The 22,058-nt window shown below is 43.0% G+C and overlaps 1 protein-coding gene across 1 annotated transcript in view; it reads left to right on the top strand.

Moving 5' to 3' along the window:
* LOC146205766 (zinc finger CCCH domain-containing protein 15) overlaps window positions 1-22,058 on the top strand; it is a 41,422-nt gene that overhangs the window by 197 nt on the left and 19,167 nt on the right. Inside the window, exons 2-8 of the mRNA XM_084590441.1 lie at window positions 1,914-2,015; window positions 2,575-2,665; window positions 3,086-3,226; window positions 7,058-7,149; window positions 8,954-9,148; window positions 15,060-15,206; window positions 19,995-20,114. Of these exons, the coding sequence (XP_084446567.1) occupies window positions 1,914-2,015; window positions 2,575-2,665; window positions 3,086-3,226; window positions 7,058-7,149; window positions 8,954-9,148; window positions 15,060-15,206; window positions 19,995-20,114 (888 nt within the window). The remainder of the gene's footprint in view (window positions 1-1,913; window positions 2,016-2,574; window positions 2,666-3,085; window positions 3,227-7,057; window positions 7,150-8,953; window positions 9,149-15,059; window positions 15,207-19,994; window positions 20,115-22,058) is intronic.

Below are 22,058 nucleotides of genomic sequence, written 5' to 3'. Positions count from 1 at the left end.
TGAGGCTTGCACACATTGGTCTACCAGGGGCAGCTGGTTTGCCGGATTCTTTGCTCGTTCATCCAATAAATTGGCGCAAGAAGCGAAAATGTATGCCACAATTTTTTGTTTTCTTACATTTGCTCGTGCTACTGTTTAGAAAACATTCTCTTTCACTGCCCTTCGATTTGTGACACGATCTGCGAATTGTGTGGTCATGGTTACGCGTGTCTATCGTGAACTCGTTGCTCACTCGAAATACTCTTTCTTCGGAACATATTATGCAAAAGTATTTTCCCGAGGAGAAGGTTACATTTCTGCTCGAAGCCGGGCCCTTGGTGCTTTTCTGTCTTAATCGCATTGACTAGACGCATGGTGGACTGTGGAAATTAAATAAAGCTGTTCATTCATCACAGTATTTGACAACCGCGTGGTAAATGTGCATATTGTAATGTGGTCATGCACTTTAGTGCCAGCGTATACAGATATGTGCGTGTGGAAGTTGTGTATATTCGTGGAGTCGTCAGATTTGGGTCGTACCGGTACACACGCTCGTACAAAACTGTACCAGCGTTGAAGTTTTCGAGCGTTCTGCTGCTTTCAGTCTAGTTCTGTTCAGTACTTAGCGTGCTATCGACGCGCACCGGAGCTCCTTCTGCTCCTAATTAAGTTGGTTCATCGCCCCAGAAGTAACTTCGGTTCGGCTTTTATAGCGCTGGTGGTTGTGTCCCCTGCTTCTTGCAACGTTTTGCGTTTCCATTGAAGATATTAAATTGATCAAATTGGCCTGGTCATAGCTTAAGAAGTCAAGCTGGCTGATGTGGAAGAAATATGTGAAAATGAAATGTCCTCTCATGTGCTACTAGGTATAATGGTCCAACATTTCAACATGCTTACTTTTCTTTTCTATGTACAGATGAAGAAGATAGATCCTATTGTCAAAGCTTTGGCTAGAGGATGTGTCTCCTTCCCACACTTATTCATTTTGTGCCATCTAGCCATGACAATTTAAAGTGCATTTAGTAAGAGCACTTAGATGAAACTAATTTTTCGATGCTCAAAGGGACACTAAGAATAAATTTTAGTTGGCCTCTGTGAATAGGTTAATGTATACTAGTGACAGAGACGCTATTTAAACTGAAAACGGAGCTTTTATAGGCTAGAAGAAACCAAACATAAAAATGCAGGTATCGCCGCCAATGGCTGATTTCACAAGCAAATGTGCAGCGCATGTGAACACGGTTCTTGTGCAGATCCCAGAGGATAGGCTTCACCACCATTAACTTCAAAACAGTGATCATGGAGTCTTGTAGTAAAGGCATCACAAGTTTTAGTCTAGTGATGGAAAAATGAATGAATGCAATTTTCTCAGTAATTGGTCTGTTTTTTGCTACTGGGCAAGCATCTGCATACAAAAAAAAAGAAAAAAAAAAGCCGTAGTATTGACTTTTACCAAGAAGAAAATTTGTATGGAGTTGACCTCAGTTTTTCTTTAACCAACTTTTACTGGTGCAGCAAGTTGGGGTTGATGCTGATGACACTCCGTTGAGAGTGTATGATATTTGTAAAAAAAAAAAAAAAAAAATCACCTGTTATTATCAAATGCCATTTTGTGTTGTCTGAAGTGAGGCTATGTTAAGAAAAAATCTGCATTGGTTCGAGTATACAGGGCACTGGTGTTAGACAAGCCTTCTTTGTATGATTTGTATAAGGGACGTATGTGAACTGCATCATGCGCCCCATTTGCTAAAGGACACAGTGGGGCAATGTAGGACAAAAATGAAAAGAAAAAAGACACCAAGACTTACAGTCTTGCATTAGTCTTCCAAGGCTCACTGGTGAGGAACTACAAATGCATAATTGTTAAAAATGAGCAAACATACTTGCAGGATGACCAAGAATCTGAAATTTTCTTTCTTTTTCCTTGTCTCCAGGACAAAACATTTGGCCTCAAAAACAAGAAAGGAGCAAAAACTCAGAAGTTTATTCAGCAGGTTCAGCACCAAGTGAAGTTTGGCAACCAGCCTGCTAAAAAGGTATTTTATAAACCATAATATGCAACACATTGCATGAGAAACAGCAGCAAAATTACAGTGTCTCTCTTTTATAATTCATTTTACCGCTGTTATTGGGTCAGCCAATAAGAGTGTCTCTCTTTTATAATTCATTTTACCGCTGTTATTGGGTCAGCCAATAAGTTCTTGCTTGTTTTTTTGTTATAGCCTGTCCTCGTTTCGTGCATTCACCTTTGTCGGTGGAACTTGCCTTACGATGGGTGGGCTGCATTTGTGTCATCAACTTGTCCCTGGGACATCTGATAGGTGTTAACATCCACTTTATTTTCTGTCTTCATTGAGAAATGCACATTGATAGAATGTGGGATTGTATTTACCAAGTCAAGCACATACTGTGTTATGTTTCTCAGAAATAGTTTTGACAAGCAGAAAGCATTTAAAACATGTATAAATAGTTGTCTACATGCCTTGTATTTTGTTCTCATTGAACTTCCTGCACATCAGCTGTCCAAGTGACTTCTCTTGCATAGGGAAAGGAAGTGACAAGGGGGAAATATTTTAGACCTTTTAATTCCTCCAGGTGGAAGCACAAGTTAAGAATGAAAAGAAGAAAACTGAAGCAGAGGACCTAAACCAGCTCCTTTTCAGGCCTGTTCAAAAAGTAGAGAAAGGTATGCTGTCATTTCTTTCAGAGGGCAATGATTTTGTATTTCTTGATACGAGCTGCATATTTGAATGCTAATGTCCCCTCTTATGTTGTGTCACAGCAGTCTTTCAGTGCAATTTAAACTTCTGTTTAAATGCATATACTGGATATAACTCATTTTTGCATGTTTGGAAATATAGGCCATCCTGAATGAATGAAAAGGAAAATGCATGTTGAATATGATAACATAATTTCAGATTAAGCAATCAGAAAGTGTTGGTAAAGTTTAGAAATGCATTTATTACTTAAGGAGTCAGTGAAATGAGTTTTGAAGGTTTTGCTTGAATGTCTAGCTGTATGTATCCTACATGCTAAACATTGTTCTTTTCCTTTATGCATAGTTACTAAATCAAAAGCACTTCTATCTTAACCATTTTCCTTCTAGGGGCAGATCCGAAATCAGTCCTGTGTGCGTTCTTTAAGCAAGGAACCTGTGGCAAGGGTGACAAATGCAAGTTTTCTCACGACCTTACTATTGAGAGGAAAGCAGAAAAAAGGGACATCTACACAGATGTCCGTGATCAAGGTATATTGTTTGTTTGCTGCTCAAGCACATGGCTTTCCTGCATTATTTTTAATTTTTCTTTAATTTTGCATGCAATCTGTGATTAGACTTGTACCTACCTCTTGCCCCGCTGTCTTTCATCAAATAGTATGAATGCAACTTGTGTGTGACATCTGATTAATACACAGTGCCCATCGAGCACATTGGCTTTGAAGAAATTAAAGTGGTGGCAACTATTTGGTTTCTCGGTTGACACCTCAGCCTTTTTTGAGGTCAGGGAGGAGGATGGAAGTGAATGAAGAGAAAAAATGGTGCTGTAGTGGAGGGCTCTGAAATAATTTCAATTGCCTGGAAACCTTTAATGTTCACTGACACCACATAGTACATGAGGCATCTATTGTGTTTGGCCGCCATTGAATTGCTGCTAGCATGGCCAACCAGCCATGACAAGGATGGAATACATAATACAGCTGAACCTCGATGTAACGAAGTCCTACTTGCAGCCAGAAATTTCGTTAAATCGTGACTTTTGCAATGTCGAGGTTGCTATGTTTTAGCTGCCCAAATGAAGTGACAGGTTTGGGAACACTGCTGGGAACTTGTAAATTATGAATTCATGAATTAAGCAAGAAATTCTAGCAATAATAGCACTAACAAGGGCACCGGAAGTTATTTTGTATATCAGGACTACATAATGATTGTTTGAAAACGGATGCGAGCGATTAATTTTTCCCCGCGTGCGCAAAGAGCGGGCGTAATGCCTAGTACTCAAAGCCGCTGCCATATGTTGCCACCGGTATTATCATCATCATCATCCAACTTTAGCAAACGGAGACAAGAGCCAATAGAGTTAATACAAGTCTCTAGATTAGCTGATTTAGAAACTTTAATGGGGACGCTGTCATATTATAGTGAGCTAGATTAATCGTATGTCTGCATCGCCGATTCTGCCGCGGCTACCTTGAGCGCGGCATCTTTGGCTCAGGCTTCACATACGCCTGCCCTATTTACTTGCATAAGAGCCCACCTCTCACTTTTGCCACTGAGAATTAAAAAAAAAAAAAAAAAAAAGATAGCGCTAGTTTTCACGTATTGAACCCTCCCTTCAAACTCTCGTCGGTTTTTCTTGAAAGAGGAGGGCTTCATTATGCGAGTAATTATGGTATTTCCGGTAAGCGATTTGTCTTTCCGACTGCCAGTGACGTAATGGCATAACGTGTCCTAAAACTTCCGCACCGCTGGTTTTGTATGCACACGACGGATCGTGCGGTGGTACGCTCCTGTCATCATCTTGTTTCGCCCACAAATTCCAGACTGCCGGCAAAGTTGACGCGTAAAAGGGCAGATGTAAAATGCAGTGTGTCAGGGCTGAAGATTTAGTTCTCATCTGATTGTCAAGGTTGCTGGTGGCAAGGTGTCACGCAATGCGCGAAAACTTCGTTAAATCAAAAGTGCGGCATAAAATTACTTTGTTAAATCGCAAAAAAATAATACATGGTTTTCAATAGTGCAGAGGTTTGGAAATAAAAAAAAATTTGTTACATCGCGAATTTTGTTACTTTGAGGTTCATTATATTGAGGTTCGACTGTATAACGATTCCGTGTCATCGCCCTCTCATCGATTGGTCAGCCAACATTCAAATGTGTGCTTACTGAGATTGTGCTGCAGGATGTCACGCGACGTCACAAGGAAGCTAAAGAAATTGACACCAAATAACATTTACGCACTAATTATGATAATGAGGTGTACTTTATTTTTGGAATCATTTCAATTAGCCTTATGCATGTGGAATAAAAAATGGTGGTGTCGTTTTTGCAGTTACTCCTGCGAGAGATCAATGGCCTTGCTTTCACGACTATTGAGACGCAATCAACATGCCGGACGGACAGTTCAGACACTGCTTTTGACTGAGCAAGGAAACTGTGTGGTGGCTGTGTGGCCAGCTAGCTGAAAAAAAAGTGTCATGCTTGAAACCTTTCTTGAGGTGGAGTGGCAGTTGTGCACGCTGAATTTTTTTGCCTGAAAGCTTATCACTTGGTAGCAAGGCAGACGCAACCTTCCGTGACTGCCTGCATTTGGCACGTGGATCTACTCAGTGGATTCACTTCCCAAGGACGCCGTAGGAAAAAAGAGCTCTGAAAGACTGCTATCTCCTGTACTGCAGCATTCCTGGCGTCTTGGGGTGCTTGCGCAGCACCTTGATCGTTATAACCGCAACAAAGGGCTCAGAGGAGGCAGAAGTTTTATGTTACAAAGACTACTATGCCATTAGCTTATGGCTGCAAGGATACCGTTTTGTGCAGTCTTTAGCCGCATGCACGACTTTGCTTTAACGGCTGTCGTTTCTTGGTAATGCCTACCCACAGGTACACGATGCTGACATGCGGATCTTCATTGCCATCAGTGTGTCATAGCTGGGCTTTGCACATGAAACCTTTGTTTGGCTTTGTTGAACTCACGGACTCATTGCAGTTTGTGAGAGAGAGAGAGAAAAATTTATTGTGCACTGGGGGTGTGGGCCGCAAGCCCGGGCCAGGCACCACGGCCTCACTGCACTAGATGTGTGACAGTCCATGTCGCTGCAGCACATCCGTGGCCCGCGTGATGGCGGTCTTCTGCCAATGGGGGTCCGTCGCGCACAGTAAGGCCTCCCATTCCTCCCAGGTGGAGAGCTCCAAGCCCGGTGGGGGAGGATCAGCCGGGCACTCCATCAGGATGTGTGTTAGTGTAGCGGTGGGATGAAAGCACAAAGAACAAGATGGGGTGAAGGCACCTGAGTGCATGCGGGATAGTAGGTAGGGTGTGGGAAAAGTTTGGGTCTGCAGGTGGCGCCATAGGATTTGGTGGTGGATAGCAAGGAATGGGAGGGGTTGGGGGTAGAGCTGATGCTCTGCTCAATAGGCCTGCGTCAGCTCGCTGAAGATATGCATGCGCTTTCTCGAGTCGTTTAGGCCCGTGTCCGCCGCTGCCCGGTTTATAAGTCCTCGAGCGTGGACATTGGCGCCACCGCAGAGCACGTGCCTGCAGAGCACGTGCCTGTGCAAGCCGCGTCCACCCATGCAGCGTCCTCCTCGGAACCGTAGTATATATGGAGGGTGCGTGCGCGGGCCGCTCTGCGTGCGGTGTGGTAATCGAGTTATTGCAGACGAGAGAACATGAAACAACGATGATCACAGCCAATCACATTCTACTATGGTCATAGAATAATGGAATTTTAAAAGCCTTGGAGCTTTCAGCCTGGTCCTACACTGGCATGGTTGTTTGGCCTAGAAAATGGATTGAATCCAGAATGTGCTTCTGTTTGCTTAATGTGAGGCTGTGAATGTTTAAAAATGTTTTTTTTTTTTTTTTTTTTGCATATATTGTGATCTCTTTCGACTTGTGCTTTATTATAAAAATCAGCATCTGTTACCATACATATTTTTGTTACCAGCCTTTTACAAAATGGCTTTCTTCTGAAAAAAAAAAAAAGAAAAAAAGCTAATTTTATGGGCCCCTTTCAAGGAAAAGAAAAGTAGAACATTTGGGCGTGCCTTTTAATATCTCATCAGCCCTTTTCATAAAACATCACACCTAGGCGTCATGATAATGTTCACGTTGTCACCTCATGTGCAGTTTTGATGTCATGACCAATAGCATGGAATCAGCATTGTTACATTATTCCACCCTAAGAGACTCAGGAGCCACCATGTGTATATCAGGCACGTTAAAAGCCAGAATAAGGCTTTGGTAGCCAGTTTATTTTTTTACGTTGAATGCACGGGGTTTTAATTGATCAATATTATGGTCGTGATATACTAAACAAAATTTTGTTAAAGAAAAGGTTCAAGGTGCTGTGAAATAATTTTCAGACACGATGGACAACTGGGATGAAGCCAAGCTTGCTGAAGTTGTGGAAAAGAAGCATGGAGAAGCCGAGAGGCGAATGCCAAAAACTGACATTGTACGTGACTTTCTCATGTTTGTAGCTTGTGCTGTGTCTGCAGCTCTGTTGTTGCTCAAGGAGATGTGTTGCCTTTCTTTGTGATTTAGTTAGTACACAGGTACCAGATGAAGCATTGACCCGTGAACAGAGTACTACTAAAGGTGTTTGGAGGTATTTGCATTTTTTACTTGAAATAATGGTAAAGGGTTTTAAAGGTTGTGCCGTTGTTATCTTAACTTTGTGAAATCATTGTGTGTTTGGGCGGCTGAGAAATTCTTTAAAAGTGCTGTGATCTTTCTGGGATGCAAAATTTGCTTTGCTGTGGTGGTTTTCTGCATTTGCATTTTGGCGGAGTGTTGGCAGCTGCACTCGGTTCTAGACGCATCTGCACTTAACGCGGCTAGACAGCTCCACTCATCGGGCTTAAATGAAGCCAGAATCAACGTCGTGTGTGTCTACTGTAGTGGAAAATCTCCACAAGCGGATAGAGCTACCATGGAAGTATGTAGCTGAAAACGGTGTATCGGTCGGCTGCACATTTTCAGCATTTGCAATGCGCAGCAATGACGGAGGAGGAAATGCAGGCTGAGCGGGCTTCAGACTTTAATGCTATTGCATTCTCAACCCGGAATGTAATTGAGTGTTCCCTAAATTTTATTCAATGTCTCCCTTGAAATTTTGCAGATTCTTTGCTTTGAATTCGCGAAACTTAGTTTTCTGCCACAGGAAGTCAGGGAACCTAGCGATACTGGTGTTTCATTTTCTGGCCTTTTACAGATTATAAAAGTCCGTTTTGGGTGAAAGCATTTTTGCTATTAGGCTGCAGTAATCTACTGACAGGCACTAACTTGTGTTTGTTCTCGATGGTCCTTTAAAGTATAGTGCACTTGATAAACATTGCAAGAGGCAGGATGATTTGCATGACCGCTTATAGGCTGATAAGCTATGCCGTGTGAGTCACAGTGGTACAAAAGTGTTTAAGAACTTACTTCTAGTGCTGGGAAGCAGCACTTTGTAAAGGAGTAATGTCCTTTTTATACATAGAGATTTGCAGCTCATTAACTAGAACTTTGCTACATGTCTCAAATATAGTGGGCAATTGGCCACTTTCAGGAGGGGCCATGAGGTCTGTCCGGAAAATATGTGGCCTGATTTAACGTCTCTGAAACCCGTGACTTGGCTTGGTGTTTATTTGATGATCCACTTTATTGGGTCCTGTTTAGAACAATGTGGGAAGGTGTACAAAATGTCCATAACTAAGTACTTCAAGTGCAGCCATAGCCACTTGTTCCTAGAGTTTTCATATTGTACTTTTGGGATGCAGGAAACATGTAAATTTGACAATTATATTTTTGCTTATAAACAGTCATAATTTATAATCTTCTAGTTTTTTAAATCTTTACTTAGCTCTGTAATCCTCATATATAGAAAATGTGAGAAAATCAAGGCCGGAGCTTTTAGCATTGTACTGCTGCCGACTCCTACATTGCAGAAATGTTAAACTTTATTAAAAAATGTATTACTGTGTAATTAAGATCACCAGATCATGCAAATTCTATGCTAAAACCATGCATGCATTCTCAGGCAATGCTATAAATTGACAGTGAAATTAAAATCGTTCCATCACCTGCTCATTTAAGGACGAAAACTGATAACGTAAGTACAGCTCGTATTGTGTGTGAAAGCAAAGAGTAAAAACTGAGGCAAGGCAAATTGCTCGTAAAATGGCTAATGAGCACATTTGCCATATACAGCTCTTTTATTTTACAGAGCTGTCATAAATGAAATTAATTTTTATCATCTTTAATGTCTGATGTTGCAGATCTGCAAGCACTTCTTGGATGCTTTAGAACAGAACAAGTATGGCTGGTTCTGGGAGTGCCCAAATGGAGGGCAAAAGTGCCACTATCGCCATGCAGTGCCATCCGGTTTTGTGCTAAAGAAGAATAAGAAAAATGTTGATGAAATTAAAACTGGAGAAGATACATTGACCATAGAAGACTTAATTGAAACAGAGGTAAGTATTATTTTGTTTTGTTAATGTGAGGTTGGCTTGCAAAATATGAGCTGTCAGAATTGGGGCAGGAAGGAGCTTACTAAGCAAATCAGCAGAATTAGCCAGAAATCAGCATTGTGCTGACTGTGGCCATGGCAGTGTCATGCTGTGCTGCTGTTGGGTACGGCTTTAGGCTTATGTGCTACTTAAAGGTTTTTGTTACTGTCCGGAGGTATTGAATGAAACGTGCATCCTATTGCTCACTCTACAGAAAAACAAAGTAGCAGCAACATTGTGATGCCTCTTGATGGAGTTGTTTCTAGCTGACGGCATTATTGAACGAGATGGGTAAATTAAATATTCATTGTTACAGTGCAAAAAAAGAAAATGTTTGAAGAAATTAAAAGAATAACCAGAATTGACTGCTCAATACACCATGCACAGCGCCTATAGGGGCGCCACTGAAAGCCTTGGTCGTTGGAACCCAAGGCAGGCCTCATGCGGCAAGCATGGCCATGTTGCATGCGTGCGATCTGCCGTTGTTGCGCGTCTTGGGTGCTTCTGCGGTGACAGTGTGCGCAGGAGGATCACACTGTATAATAGTGGACATGTGTTTGGCATCATGGCCGTCTGGGACTACTTCGCCTCCATATATGCACCAATTGAGTGTCTGCCATGGACGACCGTCAACAAGGTTGCATACGAAGTCGAGCTCATTTTGAGTACCCCGCCTTCATTACAATGCCTATGCCAATGCCTTCATTCCTTGATCCATGAACCATTGTTCTTTGTTCGATGGTACACACTTGCTTCGTTTACATGCAATACATTGCCACTGTAAATTGAGACAGTGTCATCGAACCTACGAGCGGTTCGTACCGGTGCGACCGCGGGAAAAGCCATCGAGCTTGCAAACCAACATTCTGAGCATGAGAAAAATAACACATATTGGACTCCTGTAGTAAGAGTTCAGATTTTTTATGCTTGCACTTTACCACTGTCACAGCACAGATTTCGCATATTCCGTCGTCAAAAAGGCAAATCGTGTCGACGATTTCATGGGAGAACGGAAGTAAGATATCAGCAGAGGCCATAGCTGAAAAGCTGCATCACAGGTTAACCAAGAACGTATTAGATTTAAATTTTATATATATTTTTAATATTGTAGTATCATCCCCATTTTCATTCGTATTTCCCTCGCGCCCATCTGCAGAATTACAGCAAGCTTTATCACTGGCTCTAACACTCTTAGTCTGAATAGCAAGCGTAGCGACATCTTATGATTGTTTTTGTAATCTTGCCAGACTACAGGAACATTGGCTCTAGTCTTCAGATTAATTGCATGGCAAGTTTCAAAATGCATATTCGCAAATGTCTGTCCAATAACCAGCCACAGTGGCCCAGGCTACTGAGTTATCGGGGCCGAACTCGACCGCGGCGCCCGCGTTTAGATGGAGGCGAAACGCAAAATGCAACCATGTGTGATGTAAATGCACGCTAAAGATCCTCTGGCTAAGCGTTTCTCAAATCTAATGCATATTGTATCTTCCTGAGATCGTAATTACACTTATTGGACTTGTAATATTTTTGATGGCGGTGTGAGATGATGTCATTGAGATTCTAATCTATGCTGATAATTGTTCTTCACTGTCTTTGGTCCTCATTTATCTTTATTTGTTTAAACAACTTACTAGTTGATGTTTGCTCTATCACATGATTATTTACTTACAGTTATGTTGTTTTTGCCCTTGATAAATACTACTGCCGTCAACATCCTGAAGTCGTGACATTTAATGCATAACAGTCATGGTGCAGAAAATGGCTGAAGTTGCTGTATGTTAAGAAGACTGGCTTAATTTCAATCTATTCTCGGCACTCATATTCATTGTCAAACTACTTCATATCTAATCCACAGGCATATTTACAGTTCATATATAGCAAATATTTAGGCATTGACTCGTCATGTTATCTAAAGTGGTCATCTTGCATGCAGTATATAATAAAATTAAACATGGCATTTGACTAAATCCGTTCCAAATGTAAAAAAAAACTACTTCTACTTCTACATTGCGTTTTAGTGAGTAGAACCCTGTGGCCTACAAAGATACATAAATTTTTAACATCTGAAAAGGATGAAGGTGCTCTGTTTAATTCTGGTCATCAATTATCTGAATATCTCACAGTGGGCCACAGTAGTGTTGCTTTATGTGGGCTGAAAGCAGTCTTCTTGACCACATGGTATTCAGGGCCTTCGTTTTCTTTTTCTAACCTTGAGTGGGCCGGCTGCTAGGCTGATCTAGGAGGATCTGGCATTAAGTCATGTAAAAGCTGTACTTTATTTTCGTTCCCCAAATTAAGGTCAGAAGATTCACAAATGGCCAGTTTTATCATTCTTTTAGGTGAGTGTGAATATTGAGATCTTTGACGAATGTGAGGAAAAAATAGCTTCGAATATCGAATTGAATATCAAATAGCTGGTCAGTGAAAGAAAAATGGAAAATAGCAAACATTGTTTGTCTTATTTATTTTAGAATTCACATCTTATTTGCAAATAAAATTAAACTAGCATCACACAGACGTGTATAACCTACTGAAAAATTCAGTATAAATTGTATATAGAATTCCATATACTTTTTTTTTTTTTTTTTACAGGAAGGACCTGCATGAAACAGAGTAGAGCTGTCACATTGCTGTTGAATACAGTAAACTGTAATTCGGCTTTCAAGAGACCAGAAAAAATGTTTTGAGTTAAATGAAAGCTCGAATTATAGAATTGGCTCGAACAATTTTCAGAAAATAAGCCGACACTGAGGTAGCGATCGATTATTCAATGTTAGCTGTAGATGTTTTTTTTTTTTATTGTTGCATAGACTGATTCAGCAATGCAGTTGCCAACTTTGTTGATATCCGGATCACATGGTGTATATCCACGTTTGCGATTTCTGGTATACTCCTTTGTTATACAGTCGAACCCGGATATATCGAACTCAAAGGGGATCACGAAATAGTTCGATATATCAATAATTCGATATACAGAAATCGGCTTGAGAAGCCACTTGCGATCGTGAAAAATGATACGGTATTTGTCGCGTAGTCAACCCTCTCGCATAATGAACCCATTCCCCATTTTCGCCCCCGAGAATTTGAAAAAAAAAAAAAAAAAAAAAAAAAAAACGATCGGTGGCGCGTTTCTCCGTTTCGACCGTCGCATCCACAGCTCATTTATTGGCAGCATGCCAAATACTGCGCAGTGATAACACTACGACATGTGTATCTTTTAACTACACTTTTTGTAGATCCTGTGGTGGCAGGAAGCGAACTTGGCAGAGTGCCCGTGTGATGGCTTGATTGCACAAGCCATGGTTCGATTTATCGTGCCGCGCTTGGGGTGGAGGGGGCGTAGACCACTGCTACAAAATCGTTGCCAAGCGTGACAGCTGCAAATGCCGTTTGGAGCGAACAATTCTCGCAAAAGAAAAAAAAAAATGCCGCTTCTTAACCTCCGCAGCCGCCATAACATACGTTCAGCCCGACGGCAAGAATAAACGACTCTTGACTCTTGCAAAAAAAAAAATAATAATAAAAGAAAAGAAAAGATCTGCCATTTTTTAGCGGCCGCTGTAGCTTACGCACGTTGAGCACGACACGTGACGCTCATCGCACGCCAGCCGCCGCGCGCAGAGCGTTCACAACAGACACTAGTGAAGCGTCTGCCACGAAGTGAGCTGGCATGCGTAGTGCATGCTGCTGCGAACGAGACCCGGAAAGAGAGAGGAAGGGGAGAGATAAAGCTCAGCAGAAGAGTGGGCACACCTTTGCGCTTCGCTCTATCGCGTTTTTCCCCTCTCCCGAACACCACGGCTGCATTGATTCCCTCTCGTTCCTTCACACACGACTTGCAAACGTCACGTGCTAGCGCGGCAGCTATCATTGCAGATGCGCGCGCCTTTTGGGGAAGGGCGCGGCGCTGCTCTAGACCTGCCGTCGCCGAGCTGTGTCCTCTCATTCCCTCCGCGCGTGGCTTGAAAACGTCACGCGGCAAACGGCCGAGGTGATGCGATCGTCTTTAGGGGAGGCGCACCGTCCAATGCGTGGTGCAGAGTTCGATATATTGAATGACCGGTGAAATTGAGTTCGATATACGACGCAGCTTTTCTATACTTTTACATGGGATTTTCAAGGGGATCTTCCGCGAGTTCGATATAACCAAAATTCGAAATATCCGGGTTCGATATATCCGGGTTCGACTGTATATCCGAAATTAATGCTGCAAGCCAAATATAGAAAACAGTGTATACAATGCAAAACGAAACTTTGACACCATCCAGAACGTCCTGTGACAAACGGTTTAGCTACAATGGCCATTTGAAGGTCCCCGGGGGTCATGGTTTAGGAAGCAAAGGCCACCGGTGTGAATCCGTAGACCAGGCTCCGACTTAATTAGCACTTTCTTGCTCCGTGACCTGCTGAATTATATGACGCCACCCTGAACCTTCTGTGCCAAGCAGGGGGCCCACAAATTTTATACAAATGGTGCTACTAAGTGGTGCAACCCTGATGCCCACCAGACTGATGTGTATAAGCGAAACGAAAATATAGGTCTGAATTGGGCTTGAGCACCGCTGCTACGTGTCTGTTGTTGCTTTGAAACTATTGTGTAGTTGTGTGGTATGGTTTAATTTTGGTCACGTGGTATGGTAGCACCTCGGTCACATCATATATACATGTTGTTCCGTGGGAATTCACGACTATTACGCTATGTGTAACCCAGGAAATCCACGCACTCAATAAAAAAACAAAGATACGCATCCAGATACATTGGACACAAGATGATACTGAGAATGCTGAGCAGAGAAAAGTTGACCATCTCACACACGAAGTTCCAAACACTAATGCGCGCCCCACCAGGCTCCCTTTTGATGCCTGCTCCGCTGTTTCCATCTTAGCATCCTCTTTAAGGAAACGTACACGTGCCCTCATTCCTCCGTGTACATTCCCCCTCCCTCATAACTTAACGAGATTGTAGGAGGTTTCCCTTAGAAGGATAAGAGCTGGGGCGGCTTTTACCCCGTCGATAACATGCCGATGGGAATCTCGAGCAGACATCGGACCAACCACATGCCCGAAGTGTTCCACACCAGCTGAAGAAGTGGATGTTTGCCACCTGCTGTGGACTTGTGCAGGGACAAGGGCATCAAGGACACAGATTCTGTGGGAAGTGGGACTAAACACAACAAGGGAAGAGGACTTCTTTAAATGGCTCACCGACAACGATAAGAACGGGAGCCTGCTCCGGTTTCTTACGGAAAATAATTTACATGAGTTTCTATAATATGCCTTATGGCAAGCTAGCGTAAAAAAAAAAAAAAAAATGTTGTCCCTATACGACAGCCATGCTGGATTGCCATTTTCACCACAGTAGTTTTGTCTAACAAATCATTTTCTGCATTTGAGATGAAACCGAAGGGAGAATGTTGAAGTGCTTTGTTTTGCGCACACTGTCGGGAAGGTCTTTCTTCGCAAAACGACCCCGTCGCGTTTTGAGGATGTTTCACTGCACAGTCATTGCTGTCAAGCACTGTGGTGAAACTGTAGTGAGTTAAAAAATTTTGGGTGTGTTCGGTAGTTTTCAAACATTCGCATGCCTCTAACTGTTTAGTGTCTATGTTGACGCCACATAACTACATTTTATTAAACCTGATGTGGTGCACCAATTCTTACAAAAATATTTACGTTGCTGGGGCTGGTCGCTCTTGTCTGTTTTCAAGTGTGTCACTACGTACACAGCTATGTTGAGGTGCACTTTTGTAAGTGTTGTGACATTCATTGTTTGGCATCTCTCATAGCCTGAGTCGCTTTGGAACATTAAACCCCATAAACCAACATTCTTTGTTTGATTTCTCATTGCATTTTTTTGTTCACCCTGTTGCAGAGAGCCAAACTGGGTGGCAACCTGCCCCGCATCACTCTGGAGAGTTTCCTTGCATGGAAAAAGGCCAAGATCAGAGAGAAGCAGGCCAGTGAGCAGAAGGAGCGAGATCGAAAGCGAGATGAGTTCAAGGCAGGCCGCAGCATTGGCGTGGGTACCCTTAACATGTCCGTTGGTTTTATAATGTGCACACAGTTTATCTGCCTGACACGAGCTATGACTATGTGGGCTGCCATGCATGACTTTAATACCGTTTCTTGGGCTAGTTGGTTCATATTTCTATTGTGAAAAACTGCGCCGAAATAAACACACCACAAGACAGAGGACGGGACAAAAGCGCCTTTGTCCCGTCCTCTGTCTTGTGGTGTGTTTATTTCGGCGCAGTTTTTCACAATAGATGCATGACTTACAGTGTGAACTATGTAGCATTACACAATAAGCGGATTGCACGCCACCGCTCGGGGACTCGTGATGTGCGCTGTGCGGCTGCCACAGTGGACGGGCCACATGTACCACCACTCGAGTTTACAGTGCCCTGCTCACAGCTGTAGTTGCAGCTGTCTCATTCTTTTTTACCTGTAGGGGTGCAGGAGAGTGTTCAAGCCCCCCCTCTCCAAAAAAACGAAATTTGCTTAGTGCATACAGTCGGAGGTTTCCCCAGTCAGAAAATTTTAGAAATTCTTGTCTTACCGAAATTCGTATCGGTTTTGTTTGTATCACTGCTTATCATACTGAAATTCGTATTGGTCATGTTTGTATCACTGATATTATGCTGTATCCTACTGCCATTCTTGTTTTGCATCATGGTTCCATTGTCATGTACTAAGTTAAAAAAATGCTGAAGGAATTCAAATGTTGCAGCATGGCTTCAACATGGCTGTTACTAACACTGCATTGCTATCGTAAATGATAACTGCCTCGTTCTGGTGGCTCAGTTGTTAGGGTGCTAGGATGATTGACTACTGATCTGAGCAAGTTGATATATTGCCGCTGGAAAAAGTGGCCCAGCGTTCTCTGAACACGTTTCGTGAGCGCGAACTTCAGGATTGCGGCTTCCATACTGTCCAACTGCAAACCGAAGTTCTGCTTCGAACTCCCAAGAAACATTTGTAGAATGTCAACAGCTGCGATGGCCATTGCGGTGATGGCTTAGGGGCCAAACCAGTGTCGTCGCTGTCGGAGGCGCTGTCCACAGTGGTCTCTACCGTGCCGCTCCCAGCAACTTCATCAATCGTGAAGTCCTCCGTGGCGATAAGGTCATCTGAGCGAAAATGAAGTCCATGTGGCCCAGACCCGAAGGCACAGGTCCAAGTCTGCTAGCGAACTCTCCAATCAGGCTGTCGTGGCGGCACTGTCAGCTGTTACAGCGATGTCAACTGTGGCAGCTTAGGCCTTGGCAGGCGACACGTCTGCGCCGGTAGTGGACCTTGAAGTTAGGAATAACCCCTTGGTCCATAGGTTGCAACCTGGCAGTAGTTGTTGGGGGCAATAACAAAACCTCAACACCGCTCAGGTGTGCATTGATGTGATGCGTGGTGCAGTTGTCAAGCAACATCAGCACCTTGTGCTTCCTTTGGACCACCTCTTTGCCAAAGATGGTAAGCTACTTGCCAAAAATCTCTTGTCATTCATGCTTTCTTGTTGCTTATGTAAGTCACTGGTATTGAGAGCACCTTGGCGAAGCCACGCAGCTTCTTGGCTTTACCAATGACCAACAAATCTCGCTTGTCCGAGCCATCCATATTCGAGCAGGTCAGCACCATAATCCGGTTTTTGCTGGCTTTTCCTCCCACGCATTTGTCCATCTTGTCTGCGAGAATCTGCGATGGTAACAGTTGAAAGAACAATTCTGTTTTGTCTGCATTGTAGATGTCCTTGTCGGAATACGAAAAAATCCGATCGTGGTGCTTGGCCATCCACTGCTGAAGTGATCCCTCGTCAACGGATGCGGCCTCCTTTTTACATGTGATGAAGCGTCTCTCCTTGAATCGCTGGAGCCACCCATCTCCTGGCTGGAAGTCAGCGTGACTGAGGGCAAAGCCCAAGTCCTTGGCCTTCACTAGCATGATGGGTCCACTGAGTGGGATGTTCTTTGATTGGGCATCCAAAAACCGCTTGTAAAGTGTGGCTTCTAAGTTGCCGTATGTGGCACTCCGGATCTTCTTTCGGTCCCCGCTGCCAATGTCCTCATTGAGAACGGCGTCAATCTTGCTGCCATTATTGATTATCATTGAAAATGTAGACTGTGCGATTCCATAATTCTGTGCGAAATCACTCATCACGTTTCTGCACACCTTGTCTAGAATGGTGCGCTTCGTCTTCAAAGACATCTTTCTCTTGCCCGTTGAGGTGCTGGGGCTCGTGAGACTCAACATCGTTGAGAAATCAGAGATAAACAGGGGACGGTCAGAGTCAATTCCGAGAAAGGGGATAACTGAGTAAGTCCATTGTCAAAAATTTGTTCAGGCGAAGTCGGAGGTCATGAGATATCAAAGAAGCAGTACAAGGCGGAAGCGTAATGTTGTCAATGAGAGAAGCGTAAACAAAGATCCACGAAAGCAGAGGGAAAGGGCAGGCGGCGTTTCCTTTGAAGCTCCACAACACTGCCACGATTTCTTCCGCAACGCAGAATGGTGGAGAGAAATTCAAGGACCACAATTCGCAAAGTTGACCGCTGCTTCGTGATGTCACCAAACATTGCCTTTTATTTTCCTAATTTTCTTCCTCCTACGTGGTTGGCTCAATGGCAGCATGGCATGGCTCATTGTGAGAGACGCGAGCCAAACAATGCAGTGAAGCAAGCTTTTGCTTAGCAGCAGTGCAAACGATGCCGTGAATGCGCCATCAGCTGAGTTTTGCCCTTATTTTCACACAAAAATTTGCCAGAAAGGCTTAAAAAATGTTCTGATCAATACATTATTTTTCATTTGATACAAAATCGGTTTGCTATATACACACTTTTATTTACTCTGTTGAAACTGAACCCAAATTGTATTGCAAATGCAAAAAATGGGAATGGGAAATTGAACTCTCTACATTCACTGTAACTGGGCTAGACTCGACTATATGTTGGAACAATTGGTAAAAATATATTTGGTCTTCTTTAAGCATTGATGATGTTTGATGGAGAGGGGTGCTGTAGCGAAATATTGAGGATGACTGTAATACTGTATTTTCTTGTGTAATGAATCCATTTAAAAATTGGCATCACTTTTGGGAGGGGGGTTCATTATGCAGACATTCTACCACCCATCAACCATCAATGAAAGCACGTGGTCAGCTGTGATCACGATGCTGGCTTGACAGCTTTTAGCATTGTTTGCTGCTTCAAGAGGCATTTGCTGCAGTCACGAGTTTCAATGATTTTGTGGCAGTGGACACCCAATCACAGCATGATAAAGTGAAAATGCTGAATATCAGGATTACACGGCCAGATGAGTCGAGCAAGCCATTACACCTCATTTCAAGGGCACTGGCACTCTACCAAGTGCCCTGCCCCCCTCACCACAGGAGCTAATATCAAAAGATAAACGCTACGATGTTATTGCAGTGCAGCATCTTGGCGCGTTGCCAAGGAATTCACTGTGGACTGCGTGCAACCTGCTGCAATGATGGTGTGAAACGGAAGGACACGATTTTTTATTTTTTTTTTTCAAATTATCAGCAGCAATAGGAGGAAAGTGGGTTCATTACGTGATTAAATACGGTGCCCTTCAATTGTTGATAACATGCTCTTTTGTACAGTGATCAATTTATGATTACCTTTACTCCTGGTGCCCCATACAAAAATACAATAAGACAGCTTAGAATAGAAAAGTTTATAGTACTTAGCTTGCTTCAGCCGTTGTGGTACCACATGGACTATTCCATAAAGGCAAGCAATTGTTTTTATGTATGTATGTATGTATGTATGTATGTGTGTGTGTGTGTGTGTGTGTGTGTGTGTGTGTGTGTATGTACGTACGTACATGAACTTTATTAAGGAGCCGGCAAACGATGGGTTAAGAAACGTGAATATTTCTAGCAAGAGTCTGAAAACCAGATACCCAGAAATTTATGACTACTGACTGTTATCCAGACCGAACAACTCTCTTACGTCGAAGCACAAGAAATGCATTCACATGGAGCTGTTTAGAACTGATGGTAGTAGTATTTCTCAAAGCCGTTCAAAGTGCGCGTCGTCGATGCGCATGTGCATCAAGGCACTATGCGTGCACTCCTGCCACATTAGAACCAATCAATGCAAAATGCGCTGGCAGTGTGCGGTGAGCGATAGCAGTATGTGCTATGCTAAATGTCAGTGTTTACGACCACTTGTTGCCACTTACTAATCGCACTGCGTGCTGCATGATTGGTGATTGTGGTGGGGGCGATGTATGGGCTGTGCAGCACAGCTCACTATTCATTCATGACGTCGGTAATGCAAGGACTACATGCCTCCACTCACTGCTCGCAGTGCAAACTGTGTGACAGGAGATGCGCATATTATCGACAATGTGCAGGCAATGCATAGTGCTCGAGGTAGTGGCCATTGTTTTTGTGTTCATACCATCTGTAGTGACATGGGAGAGTGTTCAGAGCATCTGAAATCCAGCTGGGGAATCTTATGAGTTCATGTCAACCATTCTCTGTAGTTGCCGAGTGTAGTGTAGGCCACTGAGAGCTGCACTCTTTGTTTTGAGAATGTTGTTGGAGCTGCTACTTCATTTTGAGCATTGTTTACTTGACTGCACATCATACTTATGCAAATTTATCTAAAACATAGGTGCATAAGCAGCCGTTATGCATTAATAGATCTGTTTTCTGTTTGGTTGTAAATCGTTCTGTCACTGACGAAATTTAGCACATACTATTTTGGTTCTTTCATTTTGCATTTTATTATGTATATGTAAAGATATCTGTGAACAATTATTTTAATTGATAACTTTTTTTTTCCAGTTGAGTGGCAGAGACATGTTTACGTTCCGTCCTGAGTTGGCGGAAGATGATGGACAGGATGAAGAAGATGAAGAAGCATATGATTTGTCTCGGTTTGAGGGTGAGGAAGAAACCACTGAGGTGAGGAAGACTGATTTTTTCTTTTCATGTCTCATTTCTTGGTTGCTTCCACCTTGTGCTTCTAGGAACAAGGATTTATTGCCCCCCACATGTCTGCTCCAAATGATTGGCAGGGCTCTCTATCTGTGCCAAGCCTAGTAACTTGTATCTTTTACAGTTATAATGACAGGTTGACAAAGACAGTTTTTGCTTTTGTGGCTAAGGGCTATTGCGTGTAATAAATACAGATAAAGATAAGTGACGTTCAGGCAGTGGCATAGTATAGTGCAATGTTACCTCTTATGTCTTTGCAAAAAGATGAAGCTATTGTATTGGCTACTTTGACAGGCTCTTACACAAAATTATATGTTCAAATATTTTGAAGTTTTGCCTGTAGGTTTAATGAACAACTGAGGCTTTGAGGGGGGAAAACGTATAGTAGTAAAAGTGTGCTAATTATAACTTAAGTGACCAGAACAAAATGATCAATTATCCAAAGTTTGATTATCAAATGACCACAGCCCCTTTCAAAAAGAACAAGAACTGACGACAACCACTTGCATCCTGGTAAAATTATTTGGTCACCTACTTTTTAGATGAGAACAGTGCAACAGTGACTATTTTTTGCATTTTTGCACGCTGTCTGGAGCGTCAAAGCAAAACTGCTAGAAAATAGTAGGGCATCCTTAGCATTCTTCACTCCGCATGTGAGGTTGAAAGTGAGGAGGTTTCACTGCACAACACACAAGCTACCTTTGATGAGTGCACAATTGTGGCATAATAGAAGAAACATGGATGGAAATGCGGGAAAGGTGCAGTGTCGCCGATGAGCATACAAAACAATGTGCTGCTGGTCTTGATTGGCTGGCTCACATGCCTGATAGTCACTGCCGTCTCAGCCTGGCCTGGCGCAATTCTTGTAAATGCGAAACCAAAGCTGAGTGGTCACCTGTTACTGGAGAAGAGGCGCACTGTCTTCTCTCCAGCATGAAGTTCAGGTTTGAGTAGGGATAGTTGTCAATTGCTTACCGTGCTGATCATACCTGGAGATAGCCTGCCTTGTTAACCAGTGCGAGATCTGTAGGGTCTGAATTTGCGAGCGTCTGATGCCATGACCTTACGTGGACATTCACAGGAACCACTTCAACAGTTACAGTTATGTATATTTCTGAACTAACGGAAGTAGAAGCAATGAGCTTTTCTTTTCAAATCTGTGAGGTCGCCCAGAACAAAAAGGAGGCAGCCTCCGCCTTGGCTACCTCCGAACGCAGTGGCGACCATGATGCCGTTTCGGTTTTACTTGGTTTTGCCTTCTCGTCCCTATTTTGGAGGCAACACAGCCAAATGACTAGGCCACACGATAGTGGCACCTGGCCATGGTGCCAGGTGCCAAGCTGCCCAGGTGCACTGCGCATATTTCGAATTATCTTTAGTGGCAGAACTGACTCATGTCACTATTGAGCTTTATATACACACGCTTCCATGGAGCTCAGTTGGGCTAAATATAGTTCACTTCAAATTATACAAAAATTCAAATTGTTCAATTTTTATTGTTGAATTTAAGTTGGCAAGCTTTCACTTCATGTTCATGCTCTATTGACTGCTAAATTACATGCGGAGAAGTTTAAGAACAGGTTAACACAGTGCAATGAAACGGGGCATGACAAGAAGACAACATACATGATGGGACGGGACAAGCGCTTAATACCAACTTTATTGTGTGTAAAGCAGAAGCGCAATTTGTATGTCTTGCAATGGACCACATGCTACGGTCACCCGCTGATCAGTGAGAGGGAACAACACTTTTAGCTATCATTACGCACCTAAATAGGCAGGATGATGGGTGCAGTCACAACTTGGCAGAAACAAGCAAAGAAAACAAAACTGAAATTTGTGAGAGCCCAAATTAAATAAAAAAAAACACCTGTGCATGGAATAGCAAGATGCGGAAAATAACGCCCACTC

This window comes from Amblyomma maculatum, chromosome 1 (genome assembly GCF_055883805.1).
Source record: "Amblyomma maculatum isolate TAMU_Amacu chromosome 1, ASM5588380v1, whole genome shotgun sequence".
Classification (NCBI taxonomy): domain Eukaryota; kingdom Metazoa; phylum Arthropoda; class Arachnida; order Ixodida; family Ixodidae; genus Amblyomma; species Amblyomma maculatum.
This window is presented reverse-complemented; position numbering and strand designations above follow the sequence as displayed.